The 27,914-nt window shown below is 44.4% G+C and overlaps 2 protein-coding genes across 6 annotated transcripts in view; one reads left to right on the top strand and one right to left on the bottom strand.

Annotated features, from left to right (window-relative positions):
- Positions 1–5,332, top strand: part of LOC137562383 (uncharacterized) — a 146,867-nt gene extending 141,535 nt beyond the window's left edge. For all 5 annotated transcript variants that reach the window (XM_068273739.1, XM_068273731.1, XM_068273722.1 and 2 more), the window contains exon 6: positions 4,254–5,332. In XM_068273739.1, the coding sequence (XP_068129840.1) occupies positions 4,254–4,481 (228 nt within the window). In that variant the 3' untranslated portion in view covers positions 4,482–5,332. The remainder of the gene's footprint in view (positions 1–4,253) is intronic.
- The window catches only part of LOC137562405 (uncharacterized), a 428,020-nt gene that overhangs the window by 379,787 nt on the left and 20,319 nt on the right, over positions 1–27,914 (bottom strand). The window lies entirely within an intron of this gene.

The following is a 27,914-nucleotide window of genomic DNA, read 5'->3' as shown; positions in this document are numbered from 1 at the left end:
AGTGTCCTTGGAGTGGGAAAATTTTATGACACCCATGCAGCAGCAGCCCAAAGAACAGCAAGCGTGCAGATCCACCTCCAACACCGATCGCCTGGAGAAGATGGTCAAGGACTACATGTCAGATGGCGTAGCTGTGTTGAACAATCCATCTGCACCCTTCAACTATTGGGTATCGAAGCTAGACACCTGGCACGAAATGGCAATGTACGCAATAGAGGTGCTGGCTTGCCCGGCAGCCAGCGTTATGTCGGAACGCTGTTTCAGTGCTGCCGGAGGCATCGTCACAGATCGGCGTATCCGCCTCTCCACAGAAAATGCAGACCGTCTGACTCAAATTAAAATGAATCAATCCTGGATTGGAAACGACTACGCAACACTCCAGGACCCCAACCAAGTAACATGAACAATGACCATCTGTGATGGGTTAGCGTTTCCGGTCCCTGTTTATTGAACCTCTCATCTGTATTACATTTATGACTGCATGGCGGCAAAAAGCATTGCTATATCCGCACGCTATTTGTCCTCATGCAAGGCCTGGGATACTGTGTCTCAAAAAGCGTGGCCTTCTCCTCCTGCACCTCCTCCTGTTCCATCACGTGTGCTGCTGCTGCTGCTGGGTTAGCGTTTCCGGTCCCTGTTTGTTGAACCTCTCATCTTTATTACATTTATGACTGCATGGCGGCAAAAAGCATTGCTATATCCGCACGCTATTTGTCCTCATGCAAGGCCTGGGATGCTGTGTCTCAAAAAGCGTGGTCTTCTCCTCCTGCACCTCCTCCTGTTCCATCACGTGTGCTGCTGCTGCTGGGTTAGCGTTTCCGGTCCCTGTTTATTGAACCTCTCATCTTTATTACATTTATGACTGCATGGCGGCAAAAAGCATTGCTATATCCGCACGCTATTTGTCCTCATGCCAGGCCTGGGATGCTGTGTCTCAAAAAGCGTGGCCTTCTCCTCCTGCGCCTCCTCCTGTCCCATCACGTGTTCTGCTGCTTGTGCTGGGTTAGCGTTACCGGTCCCTTTTCCTGGAACCTCTTCTCTGTATTACATTTATGACTGCATGGCGACAAAAAGCATGTTACCTGTGCAAAGAAACATGACATTTTCCACATTTAAAAGACAGTTTTTCCTTTGAAAGTTTACAATCAATTTTCTCAAAAACTATAGGCTCTTTTTCAAATATTTTTTTTTCCTCTTGTACCCACTCCCAAGTTGCACATACCCTGCAAATTTGGGGTATGTAGCATGTAAGGAAGCTTTACAAAGCACGAAACTTCGGGTCCCTATTGACTTCCATTATGTTCGGAGTTCGGCGCGAACACCCGAACATCGTGGCGATGTTCGGCGAACGTTCGCAAACCCGAACATCTAGGTGTTCGCCCAACACTAGTTGGAGCATTGGATTTGGTAAAGTCTTAAGCCAATGTGTTGTAAGACACAAGTTAGCTTTAGGTTAGCAGGAATGGTTGCATGGCCACCTAGCTTTTCATCCTTCCCAGGCCAGCTAGGCTGGCTTCAGCATGTAGTGTTGGTAGTATAGTGGTGAGCAGAGCTGCCCTCCAAGCAATTGACCTGGGTTCGATTCCTGGCCAATGTATGTGAGCGTGCTTTTGACATCCTGCACATCCCTGGAAGACAAGATCCTTCTCCGCCAGAGGAGGAGGGAGGAAGCTGTTGTGGGGTGCTATTTAAGGAATAACAATCAGCCAGGAGCAAGCTAACAAGCCTACAAGAGCCTAACTAAGCTTTCCCTAGCAGAGTCTGTCAGCAGCTGTCCCTTCACTAATTACGGTAGGCAGACGAGTGAGTAAAATGGCCGGAGAACACTGCATTTTATAAGGAGGGGTGGGACTCCAGGAGTGAGTGTAGTCTGATTGGCGACAATGTGCCTGCTGACTGTGATGTAGAGGGTCAAAGTTGACCCTAATGGAGCATTATGGGGGCGAACCGAACTTCCGCAAAAGTTTGCCTTCGCCGGCGAATGCGAACCACCCAAAGTTCGCCTGGAACCGTTCGGCCCATCTCTACTTAACACGTGCTAACTGAGTTAGCACTGGTTAGTGAATCAAGCCCAAAGGGTCATATAAGTGAGGTTACAATACTTGTCGTTACTGGGATGATCATAGTCAGACACGGGAGATCAATTCTTTTTCTAGACATATTAGTTATGACATCAGGCAGTCTATCAACTGCCAAACTAATAATGTGCATGCGTGGCCTGCAGGATTCAATATGTTGGTTGTACCACCTGACCATTACGCCAAAGAATGTCCGAACATTATAATGGCGCGAGTAGATGTATTAATAACAGTGCCTACATTACTCACAATTCCAGTGTGCCTAAACATTTTCTGTATACTCATTCATGTGATATGTCTGTTTTTAGGTTCCAGGGTATAGAAAGGGTGTCACGTTCTTTAAGGGTAGGCGACCTATATAAAACTTTGGTGAAACGTGAAGCTTTTTGGATTTATACAATACAATACAATACAATACAATACAATAACATTTGTAAAGCGCTTTTCTCCCATAGGACTCAAAGCGCATAGTTGTGTCTCGGATTAATACAGGGTTGCAGGCTGGGTAGTGTTACAGAGGAGATAGTCAGATGTTCATGAATGCCAGACTAAAGAGGTAGGTTTTCAGTTTAGACTTAAATGCTTCCAGGGATGGAGCTGTCCTGATTGGGTGTGGCAGGGAGTTCCAAAGTGTAGGGGCAGCATGACAAAAGGTTCTGTCTCCAAAGGTTTTGAGGTGGACTCTGGGGGTGACCATGGTGTTGCGTCCTTTTGATCTAAGATTGTGGGGGGTGTGATGCAGTTGCAACAAGTCCTTCAGGTATCCAGGGCCCAGATTGTGCAAGGATTTGAATGTCAGTAAGCCGATCTTAAACAGAATTCTCCATTTTATCGGTAGCCAGTGGAGTGAGCTCAGGGTTGGTGTTATGTGGCAATGGCGGGGTTGGCTCGTTAACAGCCTTGCGGCGGCATTCTGCACTAACTGCAGGCGGCGTAAGTCTTTCTTATGCAGGCCTGTGTAGAGGACGTTGCAGTAGTCTAACCTTGATGTGACGAAGGCATGGACTAGGGGTGGAAGATCCTCTGAAGGAATTAGGTGTTTAATCTTTGCAATATTCCTTAGATCAAAGAAGGAATGTTTCACAACAGCTTTGGAAGATTTGGAAGTTGCAGACGCGTTCCCCTTCAGGGTTAAATTCAAAGTTAGACTTAAAAATGTTCTACGATGCATGAATTGTTGTGTGGAGCCTGCGGCCTTCCCCTTGGTTTCTACTCGATTTTCGATCTTCATTTCTAGCAAGGGGCTGTGCAGAAACCAATGGCAATGTCCATACACATTGATATAATGCAATCTTTCTTGCTGATGTGGTAGGTGGATCATGATTCCAACAATTTTGTATCTAACTGGATGTATATGATATCTGGTGCAGTTTTTCTATGTGTTTTTACAGTCCTATTGCAATGTTTTACTTTTATATGTGATATATTGTATTGGTTTACACCATTTTAAACATGTATGTATGTCTCTTTAAGATCAGGAGTGACACTGACACCGACCTTTATAACCTGTGTAATACATGTAGTTGTAAGCTATGACTAAGGAGCCATTCTTGCTCCGATACGCGTGAGTTTTTATCTGTATGCTATGATGTTGGATTAAAGAATAAAGATCTTTCTACTTCCCCCAATCATCTGGTGCAGCGGGATAGTCCTTTGTTTGCAAATGAGTCTTCTGATTGTCGTAAAATTACCGCATGTCAGTAATGCAGATTTTTTGTGTTTAACATTTAAGTCAATGGCCGCCGACTTTAGCGGTTAATAGTAAAGCTAGAAACACCAAATGTGCAGAGTATGGAGGACAGCGGGAGCAAAAGGGGGACATTTTTTTCTTAAAAAAGACCTTGTAGTTCTTGAGAAAATCAATGTTAACGACAACATGCTGGTAAACAGATTTTCATCAGAAATGTTTGCGTTTTCCGTGAAAATCAGCTCACCACCGCACTAGTATTATCGCTGAATTCCGTAGCAGAAATGCAGGAATTGCCTTTCCCCGCAATCCGAATGAGCGCACCTGATGTCTATTTCACTTTATTGTATTTTTTTTAACAACATTTAATTTTGTTGTTAAATGAGAGCATCAACGTGACATCATGCGTATTTGGTATGAAATGTTGACTCTTTAGCGCGTTCATCTGTATTTATGATCTTTCTAACATGTTTTCATGTTTATCCCAGGTCTCCTTCTCATCCAGCTCCCCAGTTGAGATAGGACCGGGTAAAGCCATCCGGATGGTGGCCTCAGTGAAGAGGGGGGTGCTCGATGTACCGTACCGGGCCAAAGTCAACACCATATTCGGATTTGAAACAGAGATTAAAGGCAAATGGAACGGAGTATCATACTACAATATGATCGTCAAACAAGAGGATTATACCGAATATTTGGATTGCTTCAGCTCAGCTTAATGATAACCTTTAAAGTGGTCTGAAACTCCGACATAACATTAAAAAAAAAATGTGTTTTCCTACTTTTTATTACCCATACAGTTATCTCATTTGCTTTTGTGCACAAGTCATACTGTCTGTCTACAAATCACAAGTTTCCAAAGTGTAGTTTATCTTGCCCTGAAAGCTGCCATTGAATCTTATTGCAACTGCTTTTTATTGTATATTAAAATCTTCTAATGAGCTGTTCTGAACTGTGTGTGTGCCTGAAGCAGAGACAGCTTCTCAGAGAGCTCATTTTCAGTTGTTACACTGTGTTTACACATAAGGTAACAACATTAGAGTGTAAAAGACAGCACATGCACTATCTCTCCTGATGATCAGTCCACCATCAGTCTCTCACCTACAACCTCCCCACTGGCAACCTGCAGCACAACATAAAGGTATTTTATGTATGTTCATTCTCTCTGTGGATCACCATGGTTTTACTATAGTCACAATAAATCAGCAATGATACAGGACGGATGGTGCACATGCTTTTGTCTCTTTGCCATAAGCATTGATGTGTTCCAAGTTGTATTACGGAGCACACGTCCAGTGACGGGGAAGAGAGATACAGGCTGTGGTGGAGTGTTAGTCTACTTTCCGTCACACTGCATTCAACTGTCAGTTTACATTGAAAGGGGAGTCCCACACTTTCTTATTCCTCCCAATGAACAACATTGGAATGAAACCAAAGATACTGTTCTCTCCAGTCTGGATGCGGATTTGAAGCTGAATAGCAGGACGAAGTGCTTTGTTTAACCATTTCAGTGATGTTCTACTACATTTTTTTTCTGGGATAGTAGCTTTAAAGGGAACCAGAGAGGTTGGGGGGAAGCTTTAATACATACCTGGGGCTTCCTCCAGCCCCATAGGCACGGATCGCTCCCACGCCGCCGTCCTCTGCTGCCTGGATCCGCCGGTACCGGGTCCCGTCATTGCCGCTAGTCGGCCAGTCGGCCGGCGGACGCGGACGATTCGCCGCATCACACGGAGCTCCTTCTATACAAGTACGCATGAGGCTGCCTGCTGTGCAGCCGCTTGCGTACATGTATGGAGGGAGCCCCTGTGATGCGGACAATTGGCCGCGTCCGCCGGAAGTGACGGGCCCGGTACCGGCGGATCCAGGAAGCTGAGGACGGCGACGTGGGAGCGATCCAGGCTTATGGGGCTGGAAGAAGCCCCAGGTATGTATAAAGGCTTGTTCTTTTTTTTCAGCCCGTTCCTCTCTGGTTCCCTTTAAAGCTGCAAGGAATCTTTTAGAGCAAAGCAGAAATGCTGACTTTCAGACCACATTAAGTAACTAATTATTATTCAGGAATTTAATTTTTGTCATTAATGTGAATGGCAAACCCTTACCAAACCCAGAGCATCTTTAATGGGGTGTAGCAGAGCAAGGAGGGGCTGATATCACTGCTGGGTTTCTTATTGTAGTCGACATCCACAGTGAGGGGAATCTCACCTCCTGTTAGTCTTATGGGTATGGGTACCAGGAAGCACAGACAGCTTAAATCTGCACAACAGGGGTGTAATCAGCAAGACTTTATATTTATTATACTAAAGATAGGTTACAGCCTGTCATGTTTTTACTGTTGGTTATGCAGCTATCTAAGATATAACTTGCTTCCTGTTCTACCTGTGGATGACATCAAACACAGGAAGTGGGAGGAGCTATTCCTAACTGTGACACAGATAGAAATAACAATCTGACAGGCCCCTTTCACACTGCCAACCAGCGATTTGGATGTGGTTTGATGCCAGAATCACTTTCCACCACACCGCCAAAACAGCCTCCGGGGCTTACCGCATTATTACGCAGCAATCCCCAAAGGCTGACTGCCAAACAGGAAGTGGTGCTCTCTTGCGGTTACTTCCTGTTTCGGAAATACGGAAATGCACAGATGCACTAAAAAACATTTAAAAATCTGCATCGCCATGGACTTTCACGACTTCAAGTCCGCCGCAGGTCGCAGCGCGTATCGTCCGCCGACTTCCAGGGCATTGCACCACATTGCATCCAGTGTGAAATGTCCCATAGGCTTCCATTGCCTTAGTGTTGCCCTGAGGTAAAAAAGGGTGTGCACCGCAATGGTAACATCTCAGTGTGAAAGGGCCCACAGGGATTCTAACCCTCCCGCTAAAACAGAAATAAATATATGAACACATTTGGATGTAGTTGGTGTTTACTGTAAGGGTTAGGTGCTGGGATTCAGGATAGGCATAGGCTTATGTAACTCTTAGGATATGGTATTGGTTAGGAAAGGGTTAGGCTGGTGGTAGGATTTGGGAGTGGATAAGGTTAGTGTTAGGTTTTAGATAACAGTAAAGAGAACTATAAGGGTAAGGGGTTGGGTGATGCTTAGGATAGTGTTAAGGCTCATCCACATGCTCAACAAAAGTCTTTTAAATGCACAATTATGAAACAGCTCGAAGAAGTTGGACAACTTTTGTCAAGATGACAGGGCGTTATCACTGATAAGAGGTGACCAAGGACTGATAAGATGAGCTCAAGTCAATCCAACAGTTGGATTGACTTGAGCTATATATTAGTGTTAGGTTTCAGGTCAGCGCAAGGTTAGTGTTCAGGTAGGCTTCAGGTCAGAGCTAGGTTAGTGTTGGGCTTCTGGTGAGAGCTAGGTTGGTGTTAGGCTTCAGGTGAGTGCTAGGTTGGTGTTAGGCTTCAGGTGAGTGCTAGGTTGGTGTTAGGCTTCAGGTGAGTGCTAGGTTGGTGTTAGGCTTCAGGTGAGTGCTAGGTTAGTGTTAGGCTTCAGGTGAGTGCTAGGTTGGTGTTAGGCTTCAGGTGAGTGCTAGGTTGGTGTTAGGCTTCAGGTGAGAGCTAGGTTAGTGTTAGGCTTCAGGTGAGTGCTAGGTTGGTGTTAGGCTTCAGGTGAGTGCTAGGTTAGTGTTAGGCTTCAGGTGAGAGCTAGGTTAGCGTTGGGCTTCAGGTGAGAGCTATGTTAGTGTTCAGGTAGGCTTCAGGTCAGAGCTAGGTTAGTGTTGGGCTTCAGGTCAGAGCTAGGTTAGTGTTAGGCTTCAGGTGAGTGCTAGGTTGGTGTTAGGCTTCAGGTGAGAGCTAGGTTAGTGTTGGGCTTCAGGTGAGAGCTAGGTTAGTGTTGGGCTTCGGGTGAGAGCTAGGTTAGTGTTCAGGTAGGCTTCAGGTAAGGGTGAGTTTAGTTTTAGGTTTCATGTGACAGTTAGGTTTAGTTTTCAGGTGAAAATTGGATGTTTTTTGGAATTCTCATAAACGGTGAGCCATAATCATCAACATTATAACAAATAAAGGCCTGAAACATCTCGCTTTGCATGTAATGAGTCTAGTCCACATATTACTTTCACATTTTAAGCTGAATTACTGAAATAAATGGACTTATGCAAGATATTCTAATTTTTCGAGTTTCACCCATAGAGTGGGAAAGTTGCCCATACATTGTCCCAGCAGGTTTCCATGTGTGACCAGCTTAGCAGATAAGGGTTTGGTGATGGAATAAGATGGGAAAGTCCAGCCCAACTTGTGTCATCTTGTGGGAAAGTCTCTGGTTGCCCCCCCCCCCCCCCCTACCCCATCTCTATGGGAAAACCAGCAATGATGTGTGGAGATTTGTGGTCTAAAGATGAGAATCAAAGACCTTACAAAATGGAGTTAAAATGGACTTTAGATTTATAATTTACTTGTTTTCCACTATTCAAGAAACCATCCAGCTACCTTACAACCTTTAGGGCCCATCCACACTAGAAATCGCAACACCTGATCGCCATCCCCTTGTGATTTTGCTACACTTGCGGTTCTCATTGTAGTGAAGGAGAATGGCATTGCGATTGCTCGGAAAATGCTACATGCAGCATGTTTGCAAATTGCAATCATGCCACAAGCACTGCAGTGAGAGCAATCCCATAGGACGGCATGTGTTGCGGCACTTTGCTGATCGCAAAGCACTGAAACGCTGCCAGAGAGCGCCTGAGTGTGAACTGGCCCTTATGCAGGGTTTATATTTTTCTTGTCAGAGACGGGCTTAATTGTTTTTACAAGCTTGATTATATATCCTATTATGCATCCTATCATTGTGTTGTTTTTGATCATTAATTGGTGTATCTTTTTAATACATAAACATACTAAATTTCTTGTCATATCTCTTTCCTAGTTACCTGTAATCCGTCACAATTGATAAGTACTAATGTCTAAGTGTAATCCAAGAATTGTTGTCTAAGAGATATATTGCAGTTTTACAGCTATAATCTTGTGTTTAAAGAATACCCGAGGTGACATGTGACGTGATGAGATAGACATGAGTATGTACAGTGCCTAGCTAGGCTGTGTTCCTTTTTTTCTTCCTCTGCCTGAAAGAGTTAAATATCAGGTATGTAAGTGGCTTACTCAGTCCTGTCTCAGACAGGAAGTGACTACAGTGTGACCCTCACTGATAAGAAATTACAACTATAAAACACTTTCCTAGCAGAAAATGGCTTCTGAGAGCAGGAAAGGGATAAAAAGGGTCAATAGTTCATAGATTTTAGCTCTGGCATACTTCAATGAATGTGTGACTAAGCAAAAACACTAAAAACTTAAAAAAGTAGATTTAAATATAAAATAAAAGTGTGATATCTTAAAAAGTCATTTTTAGGAGAAGGAGGATAGATACAATTGTTTATTATTTTATTTTCACCTCGGGTGTCCTTTAAAGTGAACCTAAGGTGATAATAATCTGATCTGATGAGATAAACAATGGGATTTGTCCTTCTATTACTAAAGATGACCTTTTTTTTTTAGATGTCCAATGGTTTTATTTTCTATTTAAACATATCCAAAATAGGTTGAATGTTTTATTGTCTCTGCTTAGTGGCAGCCTATTAAGATAACGTGTCCCAGGGTTAAAATGCATGAAAATACTGACCTTTTTTATCTCTACCCTGCCCTCAGAAGTCGAATTTTGCCAGGAAAACTTTTATGGCTGTACTTTGCTATATTGCGAACAAAGTACGACAAAACAAAACACTGTCACTTGCATGCATGAAAATTAACTTTTTAAGGGAGCAAAACAAAACAAGAAAAACAGCTTGGATTTTAATATGTTTTGGCACTGCACATATGCATGTCTATCTCATCGGGAAAATGTATAGAATACTTGGCTTGCTTCATGTTTTAGCACTTGGCAGAAGCTTGTTTGATGCTATGTGATCTCTATATATCTCTATCCTTCAATAAATATACACTGACTTTGGCAAGCTGGTCTTCTCGTCTTTTCAATCCTCAACTTAACAGTGACAATGCAGAACATTTCACCTGCCATCAGTATAATGGCATCACAGCAAAAATAAACATTGCTAACTATGTACAGAAGTGTAATTATTGTCACCTGTTAAGGCGTTAAAGTGGTACGAAACTCAAAATTGCATTTTTGCTCTAAAACATTAAACAACAAATACATACATTATAAAAAATAAACACATAAAAAGACTGTTATAATGTCATTGTAAAGCAGACTTGAACTCAGAAGTTCCTTTCTGCTCTAAAAGATAAGCAACAGCATACTAACTTTTACAGAAAAACATGTCTTTGTTACAGCTGATACAAATCCTGCAATAAATCTGCAGTGTGTCTACTTCCTGCATTCACAGAAGCAGGCATATTGTTAAAGAGGAACTTCAGCCTAAACAAACATACTGTCATTAAGTTACAATAGTTATGCTAATTAAAATAGATAGGTAATACCCGTATAATCTCTTACCCACTCTGTTTTAAAAGAACAGGCACATTTTTGTGATTTCATGGGGCAGCCATCTTTTTGGTTCAAAGCAGGTGACAGGGAGCATGAGACACAGTTCCAACTGTCCTGTGTGCTGATCACCCTTCCCAGTTGCTAGGCATCGAGAACAACAACATTAGAAATCCCATCATGCTTTGCACAGTATCAAGGGGAAAATGCCCGGCCAGTTTTCTTTGATGGGGCGGAGCTTAGCTTCTGTGCAGCCAAAAATGATGCTTTGGTAAGAAAAACAAAGTTCTGATGCTGTGAAACTGTTAAAGAAACACCAAACCTTTTCAGTGCTGCTGAGTAGATTTTTAGTCTGGAGGTTCACTTTAACATCTTGTGTTTACAAATTAGCTTCTCTGCCGAGGCTGCTGGGACTCCTGAGCTGACACAGCTGAGAGGTCACATATGAGGGGAAATTAGGCTAGGCTCTGTAAATACACACAGGGTGCATTTCTCTCTGGTTTTCCTTCTGCCGTGTGCAAGAGTTCAGGTCCACTTTAAAGCTACACTTCAGTAAAACTTATTAACTTATTAACAGAGTGTCTTGTAATTAAAGTACTACTCAGTGCTGGTCGTAATGGAGAAAGCTACGCTTACGGATCATTACGCGTATTTTTACGCTATTACGCATTACGAAATTACGCTTACGGCATAGACAGTCAATTACGGTACATGTCTATAATTACGCATAGCACTTACGCAATTACGCGTAAGTATACCGTAATTCAGATTATTACGTTATAGGTTTACGCGTAAAATCCTACTAGCATTTAATGCGTAAGGTCATGCTGCCAAGCGGAAAAGTTGACGCATGGATCAATGTTAGGTAGCCGCCGACTTTAAGGGTTAATAGCAAAGCCCCCTTAAGTGCTAAGAGCCTCAAATTTGGAGAATATATTAAGGAGATCAGAAGGAATAAGAGGAAATTTTTTTTTTTCAAAAAGACCTTATAGTTTTTGAGAAAATCGATGTTAAAGTTTCAAAGGAAAAATATATACATTTAAAAACCCGCCGACTTTAACGGTTAATACCAAAGCCTGCTTAAAATTTAGGAACACCAAATTCACAGGGTATATTAAGGGGATCAGTGGGAATAAGAGGAAAAATTTTTTTTTCAAAAAGACCTTATAGTTTTTGAGAAAATCGATTTTTAAGTTTCAAGGGCGAAAATGTCTTTTAAATGCGGAAAATGTCAGTTTTTTTTGCACAGGTAACAATAGTGTTTTATTTTCATAGATTCCCCCAAGTGGGAAGAGTTTTACTTACTTCGTTCTGAGTGTGGGAAATATAAAAAAAAACCGACGTGGGGTCCCCCCTCCCAGACCTCTTTAACCCCTTGTCCCCCATGCAGACTGGGATAGCCAGAATGCGGAGCACCGGCCGCGTGGGGCTCCGCACCCTGACTATACCAGCCCGCATGGTCCATGGATTGGGGGGTCTCGGAAGGGGAGGGGCAGCCAAGCTTTCCCCTCCCCCTCCGAGCCCTTGTCCAATCCAAGGACAAGGGGCTCTTCTCCACCTCCGATGGGCGGTGGAGGTGGAGGCCGCGATTTCCTGGGGAGAGGTTCATGGTGGCATCTGGGAGTCCCCTTTAAAAAGGGGTCCCCCAGATGCCCACCCCCCTCCCAGGAGAAATGAGTATAGAGGTACTTGTAGTACCCCTTACCCATTTCCTTTAAGAGTTAAAAGTAAATAAACACACAAACACATAGAAAAAGTATTTTAATTGAACAAAAAACATAACCACGAAAAAAGTCCTTTAATATTCTTAATTAACCATTAATACTTACCTGTCCCTTTAAAAGCCAGTTCCCACGCAATATCCTCGGAAATATACTAATCAGTTACAATGTAACAAAGTTATTACAATGTAACAACTTTGTTACATTGTAACTACGCCGCACCCGACGTCACTCGCCGCTCACCCGCCGGCCGCCGCATACACGCTAGTCCCCGCCGGCTCCCGCCGTCCACTCCGCCCACACCTGTCACTCATATACATGCTGGCACCCATGGGTGCCAGCATGTATATAGGTGATATGTGGGAGAGGCGGGGAGGGCAGCAGAGCCGGCGGGGACTTAGCGTCCCTTCACCCGACAGAGCTCTGAGCTATATTAGCTCAGAGCTCTCGAAAGCATCTTTGTATTTGGGCTCCAAGGAGCCCCATTGGTCCTTAGCAGACCAATGGGGTTCCTTCAAATCAGAAGGAACCCCATTGGTCTGCTAAGGACCAATGGGGCTCCTTGGAGCCCAAGTACAAAGATGCTTAGAGAGCTCTGAGCTATAGCTCAGAGCTCTGTCGGGTCCTGCAGCACAGACGCGGTGGCGGCGGCGGCGGTGAGTGACGTCGGGTGCGGCGTAGTTACAATGTAACAAAGTTGTTACATTGTAATAACTTTGTTACATTGTAACTGATTAGTATATTTCCGAGGATACGGCGTGGGAACTGGCTTTTAAAGGGACAGGTAAGTATTAATGGTTAATTAAGAATATTAAAGGACTTTTTTCGTGGTTATGTTTTTTGTTCAATTAAAATACTTTTTCTATGTGTTTGTGTGTTTATTTACTTTTAACTCTTAAAGGAAATGGGTAAGGGGTACTACAAGTACCTCTATACTCATTTCTCCTGGGAGAGGGGTGGGCATCTGGGGGACCCCTTTTTAAAGGGGACTCCCAGATGCCACCATGAACCCCTCCCCAGGAAATCGCGGCCTCCACCTCCACAGCCCATCGGAGGTGGAGAAGAGCCCCTTGTCCTTAGATTGGACAAGGGCTCGGAGGGGGAGGGGAAAGCTTGGCTGCCCCTCCCCTTCCGAGACCCCCCAATCCATGGACCATGCGGGCTGGTATAGTCAGGGTGCGGAGCCCCACGCGGCCGGTGCTCCGCATTCTGGCTATCCCAGTCTGCATGGGGGACAAGGGGTTAAAGAGGTCTGGGAGGGGGGACCCCACGTTGTTTTTTTTTTATATTTCCCACACTCAGAACGAAGTAAGTAAAACTCTTCCCACTTGGGGGAATCTATGAAAATAAAACACTATTGTTACCTGTGCAAAAAAAACTGACATTTTCCGCATTTAAAAGACATTTTCGCCCTTGAAACTTAAAAATCGATTTTCTCAAAAACTATAAGGTCTTTTTGGAAAAAAATTTTTTCCTCTTATTCCCACTGATCCCCTTAATATACCCTGTGAATTTGGTGTTCCTAAATTTTAAGCAGGCTTTGCTATTAGCCGTTAAAGTCGGCGGGTTTTTAAATGTATATATTTTTCCTTTGAAACTTTAACATCGATTTTCTCAAAAACTATAAGGTCTTTTTGAAAAAATGTTTTTTCCTCTTATTCCTTCTGATCTCCTTAATTTGAGGCTCTTAGCACTTAAGGGGGCTTTGCTATTAACCCTTAAAGTCGGCGGCTTTTTTATATTATACGGGAGCGTAATATTACGCGATTACGGCAGACTGTGTAATTTCAATGGGAGTTTACTGTCTTACGCGTAATTTGTTACGCGTAAAACGTAACCCTACGGTCTACGCGTAATTAATTACGCGTAATACCGTAACCTTACACGTAACGCTTACGGTGCATTTGTAGTGAATTACGATGCGTAATTACGCTAATGCGTAATTTCGGCCCAGCACTGGTACTACTGAACTGAGAGGAATATGGAGTCTAACATATGTATTGCCTTTTAAACAATAAACAATATGCTGCTGTCCTGCTGTTCCTCTGCTTCTAAAGGTGGCCACACACCTTACTATTTGTTAAATATCTTTTTCAAATCAAGAATTGTAAGTATTTTTTTCTGACCAATGTGCCACACAAATATGTTCCATTTTTTTCCCCAATCGTGAATAAAATAAATGAAAACTCAGAAAAATAGTCCATCAAGTTCAACTAGAAAATAAAGTACAACACCAGCCTGCTCCCTCACATATCCCTGTTGATCCAGAGGAAGGCGAAAAACCCTTACAAGGCATGGTCCAATTAGCCCCAAAAGGGAGAAATTCCATCCCGACTCCAGATGGCAATCAGATAAAATCCCTGGATCAACACCACAGGGCATTACCTAGTAATTGTAGCCATGGATGTCTTTCAAGGTAAGCATTTATAAATGTTAATTAGTTTTCTTCTAAGGCGTCTTTTCTCTAGACTAAATAAACCCAGTTTATCTAACCTTTCTTGGTAATTGAGACCTTCCATTCCACGTATCAATTTTGTTGCTCGTCTCTGCACCTGCTCTAAAACTGCAATATCTTTTTTGTAATGTGGTGCCCAGAACTGAATTCCATATTCCAGATATAGCCTTACTAGAGAGTTAAACAGGGGCAATATTATGCTAGCATCTCGAGTTTTTATTTCCCCTTCAATGCATCCCAAAATTTTATTAGCTTTCGCTGCAGCGGCTTGGCATTGAGTACGATTTTTTAACAATAACAATAATATTTATATAGCGCTTTTCTCCCTGGGGACTCAAAGCGCTGTGACCCTGTACTATGCAGTCTCAAAGGCTAGGGAAAAGAGGTGAGTTTTTAGCCTTTTTTAAAGCTGTACAGAGAAGGAGCCTCTCGTACTGATTGTGGAAGTGAGTTCCATAGAGTAGGGGCTGCGTAGGAAAAGGCCCGAGCACCAAATGTTAAGTGTATCCTGGGAATAACCAGCTTCATCTTGTTGGCAGAGCGGAGGGTGTGTGGAGGGGCATAAAGTTCCAATAGATCCGCTATGTATTTGGATCCCATGTGGTGTAGAGCCTTGAATGTCAGCAGGCAGATCTTAAAATTGATTCTCCATTTTACTGGCAACCAGTGAATAGTTTGCAGTACTGGGGTGATGTGTGAGCTGCGGGGGGCATTGGCTAGGAGTCTGGCTGCAGCATTCTGTACTAGCTGTAAGGGGCGCAGAACCTTATCTGTAAATCCAATGAACAGGGTGTTGCAGTAGTCTAGGCGGGAGGATACAAATGCATGAACCAGGGTAGGTAGGTCTTCAGCTGGGATAAGGTGTTTGATTTTCGCTATATTTCTTAGATGGAAGAAGGAAGACTTGACGACAGCTGATACCTGCTGTCTGAGTTTTAGATTTCCATCAAGGATCACCCCAAGGTTTTGCACAGATTCTTTATACTGTGCAGTATCTCCCCCAATTGCTAGTTTGAGGTGGTGAGCGTTTTAAACTTTATCCATCATGTGTGGACCACCTACCACCAACAGCTCTGTTTTGTCAGAGTTCAGCCTCAGCCAGCTGGTCATCCAATTTTGTAAATCCACTAGACACGCATTTATGGATGCTGATGGGTCTTGGGTGCCAGGCTTAAAGGACAGATACAGTTGAGTGTCATCTGCATAACAATGGTATCCTAGGCCATAGTTCTGGATTATTTTGCCCAGTGCGAGCATGTAGACTGCAAAGAGTAATGGGATAGTACAGAACCCTGTGGAACTCCATAGGCAAGTGGCACTGGATTAGAGTAGTGTGTGCCCAGACATACTTGCTGTGTCCTGCCAGATAGGAAGGTCTGAAACCAGCTAAGAACAATACCCCTTAGGCCACAGTAATTCTTCAGTCGCTGGATTAGTATTTCATGATCCACAGTATCAAATGCTGCAGACAAGTCAAGAAGAATCAGAATTGAGCAATCACCCTTGTCCCTTGCAGTAAGTAGATCATTCATTACTCTGACTAATGCCGTTTCAGTGCTGTGCCTTTTCCTGAATCCTGACTGAAAAGTATCAAAGATGTTGTTATCTGTAAGCCTGGCTTCTAGCTGGTCGACTGCTTTCTCGATAACTTTTGATAGGAACGGTAAGTTCACCACAGGTCTGTAGTTGGTTATAGAATCAGGATCTAGTGATGGTTTCTTCAGGAGGGGTTTTATGATTGCTTTCTTTAGTTCTTCTGGGAAAAGTTCACTTTGCAAGGAGCACTGAGTGATTTTGTGAAGTTCTGGCATGATCAGCTCTGGGCACTGCATTAAGGATCCAGTTGGGCCAGGATCCAGGTCGCAGGTAGTGGGGCGGAGACTTTGAATGAGAATTACAAAATCTTCTTCACTCAGAGTGTCAAAGACTTGCCATGGTGGTACGGTAATAGGCATATGCAAAGTCCAGTGGTCAATTAATGTTGTTGGTGTAATGCTGACACCTTGTTTGTAAAGAAGGCAGATAATTCTTCACACCTTTCCCTGGAGAATGTGGTTGGGGCTTTTAGGCAGGAAGGATTGCAGAGTGATTCCACTGTGTGGAAGAGTTGAGCAGCTCTGTTGTTGGCTGTAGATATTTTGTGCAAGATAAAGTCTGATTTTTTCTTGGTTATTGCTTGTTGGTATTGTCTGAGGTGTTGAACTAGGCTAGATTTGTGCTCCTCAGACCCTGATTTATGCCACTGTCTTTCTAGTCTGCGCCCTTTCTTTTTTAGATCCATGATGGTTTTGTCAAACCAATTAGCTTTCTGCTTTTTGGTTGCTGATTTGGTGCGCCATGGGGCAATACTGTCAAGTGTTTCATATATTGTGTTGTTGTACTGGGTTACTAGAGTGTTGGGGTCCATTTGACTGTGGAGCAGATTTGTAAAATCCAGGTTGGCAGTTATCCTCTCCGGTGTTAATTTATTCAGGGGATGGATTTTGATTGTTTCTTTAGGGAGCTGCTTGAAAGGGTGATGTTCAATAGTAAACTGTATTATGTGATGGTCTGACCACACCACTGGGGTTACTGTTATGTTACTAATGTCCATTCCAAGTGGAACAGTAAGTCTAGCGTATGCCCTCCTCTGTGGGTAGCAGATTTTACAACTTGTGTGAAGCCTAGTCCACCCATGAGATTTATTAGTTCATTTGCATCTTGTGATTGAGTGTTATCAGCCCAGACGTTTAAGTCACCAAGGATGATCCATCTCGGATAAGACAGAGCCAGCATGGCCAGAAGTTCTGAGAATTGCTGTAAGAATGGGTCAGCATCTCCGGGGGGATGATAAACCACTCAAATTTTGAAGCCTTTACCAGCTGAGATCTGGGGACCTATACATTCAAAGGACTTTGTTGAGCCAACATTCAGGGCCCTGAGCTGCAGAGTTGTTTTGCCACAAATTGCTACACCCCCTCCTCTGTGGTCTCATCTTCCCTCACTCAGGACTGAGTAATTGTATGGGATGGTTGCTTCCAATGTGGGGCCCGCATTGGCATCAATCCAGGTTTCAGTGATGCATGAAAAATCGCATGTCTGAATAAGGTCCGCAACAATGGCTGTCTTATTGTTTATAGAGCGGGCATTGCAGAGCAATGCCGTGACTGCATGGGGCTTAGCAATGGCGACTGGGTTCACTGCTGGGGTGTTACTGCATCTCTGACTAGGGACATGGTAACCTCTGCTAGTTTCAGCTTCTGATGTCCAGTAAACGTCACTGGAGATCGCTGGAAAGTTGTTTTCCTTGAATGGGCCTGGGTCCCTGAAGTTGCACTGAGTCTGAGTGTGGCACTTTTTATGGACCTGGCCACCTTTTTTACCTCTGTGAGTTTTTATTTAAAATCCCTAGAGATTCCAGCAAATTAGCTTATTTTTCCCCAATGTGAGATGCAGCTCTCGATGGTCTAAGAGACAGTAAGAAGCTGGCTTTATATATCAACATTGCTCTTTGGGAAGGAATGGGTTAAGTAAGCTCTTCCTTGATTGTTGTTGTTTATCAGTGGGGGGTAGACAAAAGCAAATTCTGGCCTTGTGAATCTGCTAGGAGAGGTGTGAAAATTCCATTGAAGTGCAGAAACATGGGGCCTACTAAGGTTCACTTAGAAAGACAATGGAGTCTATATAATTTCAGCCTCTGAACACATTTAAAGTATTTGTACAGTCTGCAAAAACGGATTGCCAGCTGAAAGATGTTACTGCTGTTTGAGGAAGGAGGATGAATTCCTTTACCTTGGGAAGAGGACTTGGGAAGGTTGGAGATCTGCTTGCTGTGTTGCATGTTTTGATGTGTTGGTTTGTTTAAAGCTGTGAACCTCATGAGTATCCTAGTGGAGGAATCCTATTCCATTGTGTGCCCTTGTAGGAGTAGAGAAGGCTTTTGTTTGTTTGTGTGGCTTTTCAGCTTCCCATGCAGGACTCCAAAACCAAGGTCAGCTACACAGGACTTTCATGGTGAGTACAATCCAGCTTGTAATTTAGCCATCCATAAACTTCCACGTTTCCCAGAAGGTTCCAGTTGTAGCCAGAGATTTCATGGTGCAGAATATCGAAGTATTTTTGTTCCTTCTGTGCCTATATGTGATTAATGCTTCCCAGAGCCGAGACAAGGTGTGGGCCAGGTAAAAGGTGAGGCTGCCATCTTGAGTGCACTCAGTTCATCCACATGGTATAATTTTAACCCGAGACGAGGTGCAGAATACATTTTGGTGTGTCTTAAAGCTTGGACACATATCATATAAAAAATAATACCAGACAAACTCAATCCAACATTAAAAAAAAGTCATTTCCTAAATGATGATCAAATTTGGGAAAGTTTTAGCAAAACTACAAGAGACATATGTGGTAACATTTTAACTGTGATAAGTAGTAGAATAGAGTTTAGAGGGTTGAGGCCCGCGTCTTGTGTATTCTTTTTAGTCACAAACTGAATCAAAGGCAATTACATATTTGCATAGCCTGTACCAAAATAAAAGACTTGTAAAATGAAAACAAAGTGACAGAATATGAAAGAAACAACATATATTGTTACCTTAGAAACTTGGCTTTTTAAATATGTATGCCATGAGGGTATATTACTATTATAAGGTCTTATCTTACAGTTATCATATTTGCTTTGGTGCGTTATTATTCATATAGAAATTACAAGTTTCCAAAGTACAGTTTATTTGCTCTGAAAGCTGCCATTGCATTTTATTCATAGCTACAGTATTTATATTGTAATGTACCCAGTTTTTCTGAGCTACCATATTTTTCGGACTATAAAGCTAAATACACATGGGGAATAATTGTCCCTTGTTGCATGCGCGCACGCGAACAGGGAGCGACAGGTCCCTGCCGGCGACAGCTGTCCACACGTCTTGCCAGAAAGGCAGAGACACGCCGGAAGCTGTTTGTGAATGGAGCTGTTTGTGTATGTGGGCTAGTCTCCTGTCGCTAGCCCACATACTCACACGGGACTAGCGACAGTTCCGGCGAAGTTGTGGCGACAGCTGAAGCCGGCGATTGAACATGTCAATCGCCTGGCGACAGCTCCGACAGGCGACGGTTCGGGGCGCACGCGTCATACACATGGGCGACCTGTCGCCGCAACACGCGAGTGCCACGTGGTTGCGTCGACGGCCATACCCCATGTGTATGAGCCTTAAGACGCTCTGGACTATAAAACACACCTAGGTTTAGAGGACAAAACCGAGGCAAAAAAAATATACTAAATGTGGTGCGTCCATAGTGCAGGGATGTCTTAGGGACCTCCCCCCAATTATGTTTCCCTTGTGCCTCCTGGATCCTCCTCTGCCCCCTTGTCCTCGGTTGTCCCCCATGTCATCCTCTGTCCCCCTGCAACATCCTTTGTCCCTGTGTCCTCTGGTGTCCCTGTCCGTGTGCCCGTCCCTGTGTGTGGTGTCCCATCCCTGTGTGCAGTGTCCCCCAATGCCCTATCCCTGTGTGTGGTTTCCCAGTCCCTGTGTACGGTGTCCCCGTGTTCCATCTATGTGTGTGGTGTCCCCCTGTGTCCCACCCATGTGTGCAGTGTCTCCCTGTGTCCCATCAATGTGTATAGTGTCCCCCTGCATCACATGCTGTGTTCTGTCCCCCCATCCCTGCATTTAGTGTCCCCCTGTGTCCAGGGCCGGATTTGTACTTTCTACCACCCAAGGCCACTGTCACCAGCCACCCCCCTTCAGTATGGGTAGGGAGATGACCCCTCCCCCCTTCCCTCCAGTATAGGTAGTCGGATGTCCCCTCCACTCCCTTCCCCGCCAGTATAGGTAGCTAGATGACTCCCTTAATCGCTCACCCCCCCCCTTCAGTATAGGTAGCCAGCTCGCCTGCACACCACAGCAGCCATCAGCTCATCTCCAGTGTAGAAGCTTCCTCTTTCTTTCCCTCTTCAATGCTGCCCAAGCCACAATGCGAACATGCACAGAGAGCAGGGTGGCTGTTGCACAGGCGGCTAGCAGCAGAGTACCGCGATTAAGCGTTTGCCTGATCTCCCTGCATTACAGCATTTGCAAGCTTGCAAATGCTGCACCAGTTTAGCCTGCTCCTTTGGTGCCCTTGCTCCTGTGGTGCCCTAGGCCATGGCCTAGGCGGCCTTGGCCTAAATCCGGCCCTGCCTGTGTCCTGCATACCATAGCTTTTCCCCCGATTCCTCAGGCTGATAAGAAAGTAGCCCTCGACCAATCAGGTGGGGGGGGGGGGGGGGGTTGCTAAAGACTGCCCCAGGCTGCCCCAGACTGCCAATTACAGAGCTCACTGCTTCATATGACTTTTAACAGCAATGGCTTTGTCTGTCATTATGCCATTATGCAGAGACTGACCGGAATGTTACTTCTGCAGGAACGATCATCTGTCTTTACCCTCCACGTGCAGCCCAGAAACACAGCGTGGCAGTGCTATATTAGCGTCGGGATGCACGCTAAATCCGCGTGGTGGAAACCGTGCTGACACAGCCGAGTACAGGCGACGGGTGAAGCTCCACCCACATCGGGCTGTGATTGGCCCGAATGATCCCGCCCGCGAGACTACCGGGCCCTGTAAAAAGAGGGAAGCAGGAGAAGTGAGCACTGCAATTGGCGGTCTGGGGCAGCGCCCCCCGCCTGATTGGTCAATGGCTACTTCCATCATTGGAGCTGCTTGCTGTAGCCTGAGGAGTCGGGGGAAAACAAGATATGCAGGACAAAGGGGAACACCAAACTCAGGATGGGGACATCAGATGAAGGGACACGGGACACACGAGGACATCAGATGCAGGGACACCGGACACAAGGGGACATCAGATGCAGGGACACCGGACACAGGGGGACATCAGATGCAAGCACAGGGAAACGGGACAATTCACACATGGGGACATCGGACACGGGACTCTGCACACATGGGTGAGAAACTGCATACAGGGATGATGGTGTCAGACACGGGGACGGAGGACAAACATAGGCTCTGGTCCGTACATTCGGACTATAAGACGCACTTGTCCTCCCCCAAAAGTGGGGGGAAAACGTCAGTGCATCTTATAGTCTGAAAAATACGGTATATGTGGTCTGGACCCATAAGAAGGAGCTTCTTCACTGCCAGGAAATGTTTACATTTCTCTCTTGCTACATTTAAGTAAACACACATTAATATTATCACCTATTCGGATTTGGATCTCACTGCAGGAGCTTTCTATTGAAAAAGTAAGTCCTGTGTTTAAATGTTTGAATGCTGTTCTGCTAAAAAAAAAATAAAAAAAAATTGTGGTAGTATATTACATGCTGTAAATAATGAAGTCGTGCAGGCCCCACCGATGTAGATATAGCTTATTTTATTGATCACATCAGATAAAGCAGAGGATACAACGACACGACCGCTGTTTCGAGCAATCTAGCTTTTTGTCAAGTTGTCAAAACACTGCATACTGTAATGCTGTAAATAATCTTTTAGAGCAAAGAAGAAATGCTGGGAAAAGAGGAACTCTAGTGAGAATAATGTAATAAAAAAGTGCTTCATTTTTACAATAATTGTGTATAAATGATTTAGTCAGTGTTTGTCCATTGTAAAATCTTTCCTGTCCCTGATTTACATTCTGATATTTATGACATGGTGACATTTACACTGCTGGCAGGTGATGTCACTGGAAGTAGATGCTACTTGTTTTTATGGCAGTTGAAAAAAGCTGTAAACAGTTATTTCGCCCAATGCACGAGGTTCACAGACAGGAAACTGCCAGGACTATGATCCTCAAATGTTCCTGTCTGGGGGGGAAGGGGGAGTGGGGTTCACCACAATATCAGCCATACAGCGCCCCCTGATGATCCGTTTGTGAAAAGGAAAGGATTTCTCATGGGAAAGAGGATATCAGCTACTGGTTGAGATGAAGTTCAATTCTTGGTTACGGTATCTCTTTAAGTTAGTGTTAGGTTTCAGGAAACAGGCTACTGTTAGCCCTTTGGTGAGCATAAGTTAATTTTAGATGTCTGATGAGGGCATGCTGATGTTCTCTTCAGATGACAGTTATACTGGTGTATAGTTTCAGGTGAAGGTTAGGTTATAATTCGCCTAGTGTTAGCTTAGTGTTATGGTGCAGGTGAGGGTAGGTACAATTTAGACTCTTGGTAAAGTCAGGTAAGTGTTAGGCTTGAGGTGAGGGTTTGCAGCTGTGTTTTTGGTAGGTGATAATAACTGGTTTTCATTTTTATTTGCTGTTGACATCCAGATTGTCCTCCCAAGACCTCTATACTGATGTCGGCTCATCAACTATGCTGGTTATAAAAGTGCTGCTCACTGTGGCTTTCAGACTGAGCTAGAGAAAAAAAATGTGTTGTTGTTATATTGTTGTTGTTGTTATTATTACAGGGGTCTGTTCTGGGTCCTGTGCTCTTCAATTTATTTATTAATGACCTAGTAGATGCAGTAGTGAGCAATGTTGCTATATTTGCAGATGATACAAAATTGTGCAGAATCATCAACTCTCAGGAAGATAGTGTCATATTGCAACAGGATCTGGATAGGATGGCTATATGGGCACATACATGGCAGATGAAATTCAATGTTGACAAATGTAAAGTCATGCATTTTGGACGTACTAATGGTCTAGCCCCATACAAAATAAATGGGATACAGTTGGGGACATCAAACTTGGAGAAGGACTTAGGAGTACTCATTGACAACAAGTTAAATAATCGTACTCAATGCCAAGCCGCTGCAGCTAAAGCTAACACAATTTTGGGATGCATTAAAAGGGAAATAAAAACTCGAGATGCTAGCATAATATTGCCCCTGTTTACCTCTCTAGTAAGGCCACATCTGGAACATGGAATTCAGTTCTGGGCACCTCATTACAAAAAAGATATTGCAGTTTTAGAGCAGGTGCAGAGACGAGCTACAAAATTGATACGTGGGATGGAAGGTCTCACTTACCAAGAAAGGTTAGATAAACTGGGTTTATTTAGTCTAAAGAAAAGACGCCTTAGAGGGGATCTAATTAACATGTATAAATACGTCAGAAGGCAATATAAAAGCTTGGCGGATGAGCTTTTTGTCCCTAGGCCTTCTCAAAGGATTAGAGGACATGATCTGCGATGGAGGAAAAACGTTTTAGCCATTTATTTAGGAAAGGGTTTTTTACAGTAAGAGTGATTAAGATATGGAATGCATTGCCACGGGAAGTAGTTTTTGGCAAACTCTATACCTGCATTTAAAGGGGGCTTAGATGCTTTCCGTGCGTTGAAAGACATCCATGGCTACAATTACTAGGTAATGAGCCGTCAGTGCGCAGAAAACGCATCCGCAATCGATTTCCTGCCTCGATTGTCGTTGCGCTGCCAAATCAGAATCTCATGCCGGTGGACCCAGGCAGTCCAGCCTGGGGGGGTCTCAGCTGTCTTCAGGGGAGTTAGTTAGCAGAGTCTTTTCATGAAGCCTGTGCCCTGTTAGCCAAAGGTGTAAACTCAAAGTTTGTCTAAGCTGATCTCACATTCAGATGTTAATTAAAGGAACCAACAGGGCCTTTCATAGAGGGAGATCCGAGAAAGCTAGTCACAGCTGGACACCAGACATCCTGGCTCCAGCCTTACCAGGAAGAAATGAATGTACTATATAATCTTTTGCCCATTTACAGAATACAATAAATGGGGTAGTTAGAGAGCGGTATCATTGGAGGGTCATGCTGAATCTCTTGATACCAGTCGAGAGGGGCCCGGGGCCCCTACAACCCAGGTATGAATCTTCTCAGGAACCTGATCCGCTGCACTAGCCATGTCTGATATCATATTAATCGGTAGGTTCTGGGGATCGATAATATGTAATTATTATTTGTGTGCCGGCCGCGTAGGTCGGCCTAGAGAACATGTCAAGATTATGAGGTTGCTGAAGCCCCTGCCCAGATGTGATTACCATAATCTGGCCTGGGGGCTGACTCTGGAAGCCCGCCTCTGATTCTGAACTCAGCTCCATTAAAAGTGAATCAGCTGCCCGGGCAATTGAGTCCTCCCATTCCATCCATATGAGAACATTCTGCTGCCAGCCAGAGGACACATGGCTGGCGGCCATCTTGCTGAACTTTGAATTGAGCTCTGAAGCAAAGGACACATGGCTAGCGGCCATCTTGATTGGCCATCTTCTGTAACCTGGAATAAAGAATTCTGCTGAACTTGAAACCAAGGACTTGATGATTTTCCCACAAAAGGACATATTTCCACATACCCTAAGTATTTTCTCCCTTTTATTTTTTATACTGGCTATTACTGTTTTAATAATTGTTGATTTTAATAATTGTCTGTATATATTAATTATTTATATTTCCGTGAATAAACGACTTTATCAAAGTCATTCACTGTCCGCTACCCTGCTTATCAGCCGCACCACTGAACCAGACCTCTGGAGAGACGCTACTACTATTGTTTGTTGTTGGCTAGACAGAATAGAGTGTGTTTAACCGTTTTTATTCGCAGGACTAGTCAGTCAGCTGGCTCCTCGGGCCCATGGTAACCGAGGTGGTGGCAGTTATACCCTGAATCGTGTGTGAGTTGTAATTACCCGTATCTCACAGGCTCCCTTCTGGTTTGTCTGCGGCTAATTCCCAACGGTTCCTGCGCATTGACTGCGACCAGAGTTCGCACGATCCGTGCGCTGGCACCGTTTGGAAGGCCATTTGCAGTCAGCCACCAGGGCTCCTGTGACAGTAATGCCCAGTGATGTTGATCCAGGGATTTTATCTGATTGCCATCTGGAGTCGGGAAGGTATTTTTTCCCTTTTGGGCTAATTGGACCATGCCTTGTAAGGGTTTTTCGCCTTCCTCTGGATCAACAGGGATATGTGAGGGAGCAGGCTGGAGTTGTACTTTGTTCTTGTGATGATTTGCTCAGCTGCCTGTGCAGGCAGGCAGCTTTTTGACCATTGTGTAGGTTTGCATGCTGCAGGACTCTGGAAAGAAGAGCTTCTGTCAGTTTTGCAGCTTGTGCTTGCAGAGGAATTTGCATACGTTGTCATGCAAATTGCCTGGCCACATTCATTGGAGGCGTGTACTATAAGTACTATGTCTTTCCCACAATGCTTGGCTGTTCATAAGGATTTCGTCCTATGTAACACTCCTGGTGGGGTGTCAGCCTTACTCTCTGTTTGAAGATCAGCTTAGAGTAATTCCTGAATCTGCGCTAGGCAGGTTTTCCCTAGTGCAGTTAGGATTGTTTATCTGTTTGTTTGTTCTGTTGCTGTTGTCCTGTCCCAGCGGTGGTCGACAGGAAATGGTTCTGATCTCTGTTCTTGGAGTATAGCTGGTGCAGCGGTTGCTACCAGCTATCTCTTCTGATCTGTCTCTTTGGATCACGCTAGCCACTTTTCACTAGCGCTGTAGATCCTTCTGTTCTGTCTCCTGGGATCGCGCTAGCCACTTTTCGCTAGCGCTGTGGATCCTTCTGTTCTGTCTCCTTGGATCGCGCTAGCCACTTTCGCTAGTGCTGTGGATCCTATCTCTCGCTTGTCCCTGTTTTCATGTGTCTGTCTTGTCTGCTACGCTTGCTGGAGGCTCGGTGAGGTAACCGTTAAGCAAGCGCTCGCGTCCTCTGTTTCATGTTTGTCTGTTAATGGTTAGTTAGGCGTGCTTGTCTCTATTATGCTTATCACGTGGAGACCGCGCATAACCACGTGCACTGTTGCGAATGAGTGCTATGTTCGCGGTTAGCTAGCGTTTGTTATTTTCCGTATCTCCTCATTGTATTACTTACTGTGCCTTTGCTAACCTCGTATTCTGTCCTGATATGCCTTGTGTCACATCTGGCGATCGCACCTCTCGTGATCGCGTTCCTGTTTCATATCTGCTGTTGTGTGTGCACTGTCGCGGGGTGGCGACTAGGTTGGCGCACACACATACAACCTGTCCCTTTGCTCGTTCTCATTCGCAATCGCCTCTCTTGCGATTGCATTCTGCGCTTCGTACAATTCCTGTCTGGCACTTGTGGAGGTACAGAGGATTGGTTCCTCTGCACTCCCCAGCGCCATCTGCCGACAGGAATTTTCCCTCTACGGGTGCGTAGCACCTTTTGCTGGGTGCCTGCAAATATACGCTTGTGGAGGATTTCCGCCGTGTCAGCGCACGTGTTGTGCGCTGATCACGGAGAAAGTTTCACAATCGTTACAGTTCTCTGGTTGAACTCGATGGACGTATGTCTTTTTTCAACCCAAATAACTATGTAACTATGTGATTATTATTATGTAGTCATGGTAATAGACTAATTATTATTATTATTTTTTATTTATATAGCGCCAACATCTTCCGTAGCGCTGTACATAGTACAAACAAATAATGGGGAACAAATATACATAAGAAATACAAGACACTGTACAGTCATGACATTGAATAGAGTAAATACAGATACATACATAGTTGATATGTGGTTGGTACATGTACATATGTTAAAATAACAGCAGTATGAGAAACACTAGGAGGAGGTCCCTGCCCTTGCGGGCTTACAATCTAGAGGGTAGTGGGGAGGAAACAAAAGGGAAGGAAACACAAGGATTAGTGGGTGAGCCAGTGTGCCTTCAGTGCTGCCTATAGCAAATTATAGGCTTGTCTGAACAGGTGTGTTTTCAGAGTACGTTTGAAGGTTTCCAGACTTGAGGCATGACGAACCGGCTGAGGGAGAGAGTTCCAAAGGAGAGGGACAGCCCGTGAGAAGTCTTGGATGCGAGAGTGAGATGAGGTGACTAGGCTGGAGGACAAAAGGGTCTCCTGTGAGGAACGGAGGGTCCGGCGGGGAGGTATCTGGAGATTAAAGAGGAAATGTATGGAGGCGATAGCTTGTATAGAGCTTTGTATGAAAGTGTGAGAAGTTTAAACTGGATCCTTTGGGCAACTGGTAGCCAATGGAGGGATTGGCAGAGAGGGGCTGCCTCAGAGGATCTAGAAGAGAGGTGGATAAGACGGGCCGCAGAGTTTAGTAGGGATTGGAGAGGTGCCAGTCTGCTTTTTGGTAGACCACAGAGTAGGGTGTTGCAGTAGTCAAGGCGGGAGATGATTAGGGCATGTACAAGCATTTTAGTTGCTTCTTGTGAAAGGAAGGGACGGATTCTGGAAATGTTTTTGAGATGGAAGTAGCAGGAGGTAGTTAAAGTGTTAATATGTGGTTTAAAGGAGAGCTCAGAGTCCAGAGTTACCCCTAGGCAACGAGCTTTGGGGGTTGATGCTATTGGGGTGTTATCTACATTGATTGTGACAATGGGAGGTGGAACAGAGAGCGAAGGTGGAAATATCACAATCTCCGTTTTGCTCATATTGAGTTTAAGGAAGCGGGATGACATAAATGTAGATACAGCGGATAGACATTCGGGAACTTTTGATAGTAGTGTGGAGAGGTCTGGGGCAGAACAATAAATTTGGGTGTCATCAGCATAGAGGTGATATTGAAACCCAAAAGAGCTTATTATCTGTCCCAGGCCATGTGGTACTCCCACAGACATTGGGCGTGGAGAGGAGTTGGTATTGGCATAGGAGACCATGAAAGAACG

This window comes from Hyperolius riggenbachi, chromosome 1 (genome assembly GCF_040937935.1).
Source record: "Hyperolius riggenbachi isolate aHypRig1 chromosome 1, aHypRig1.pri, whole genome shotgun sequence".
Taxonomy (NCBI): Eukaryota; Metazoa; Chordata; class Amphibia; order Anura; family Hyperoliidae; genus Hyperolius; species Hyperolius riggenbachi.
This window is presented reverse-complemented; position numbering and strand designations above follow the sequence as displayed.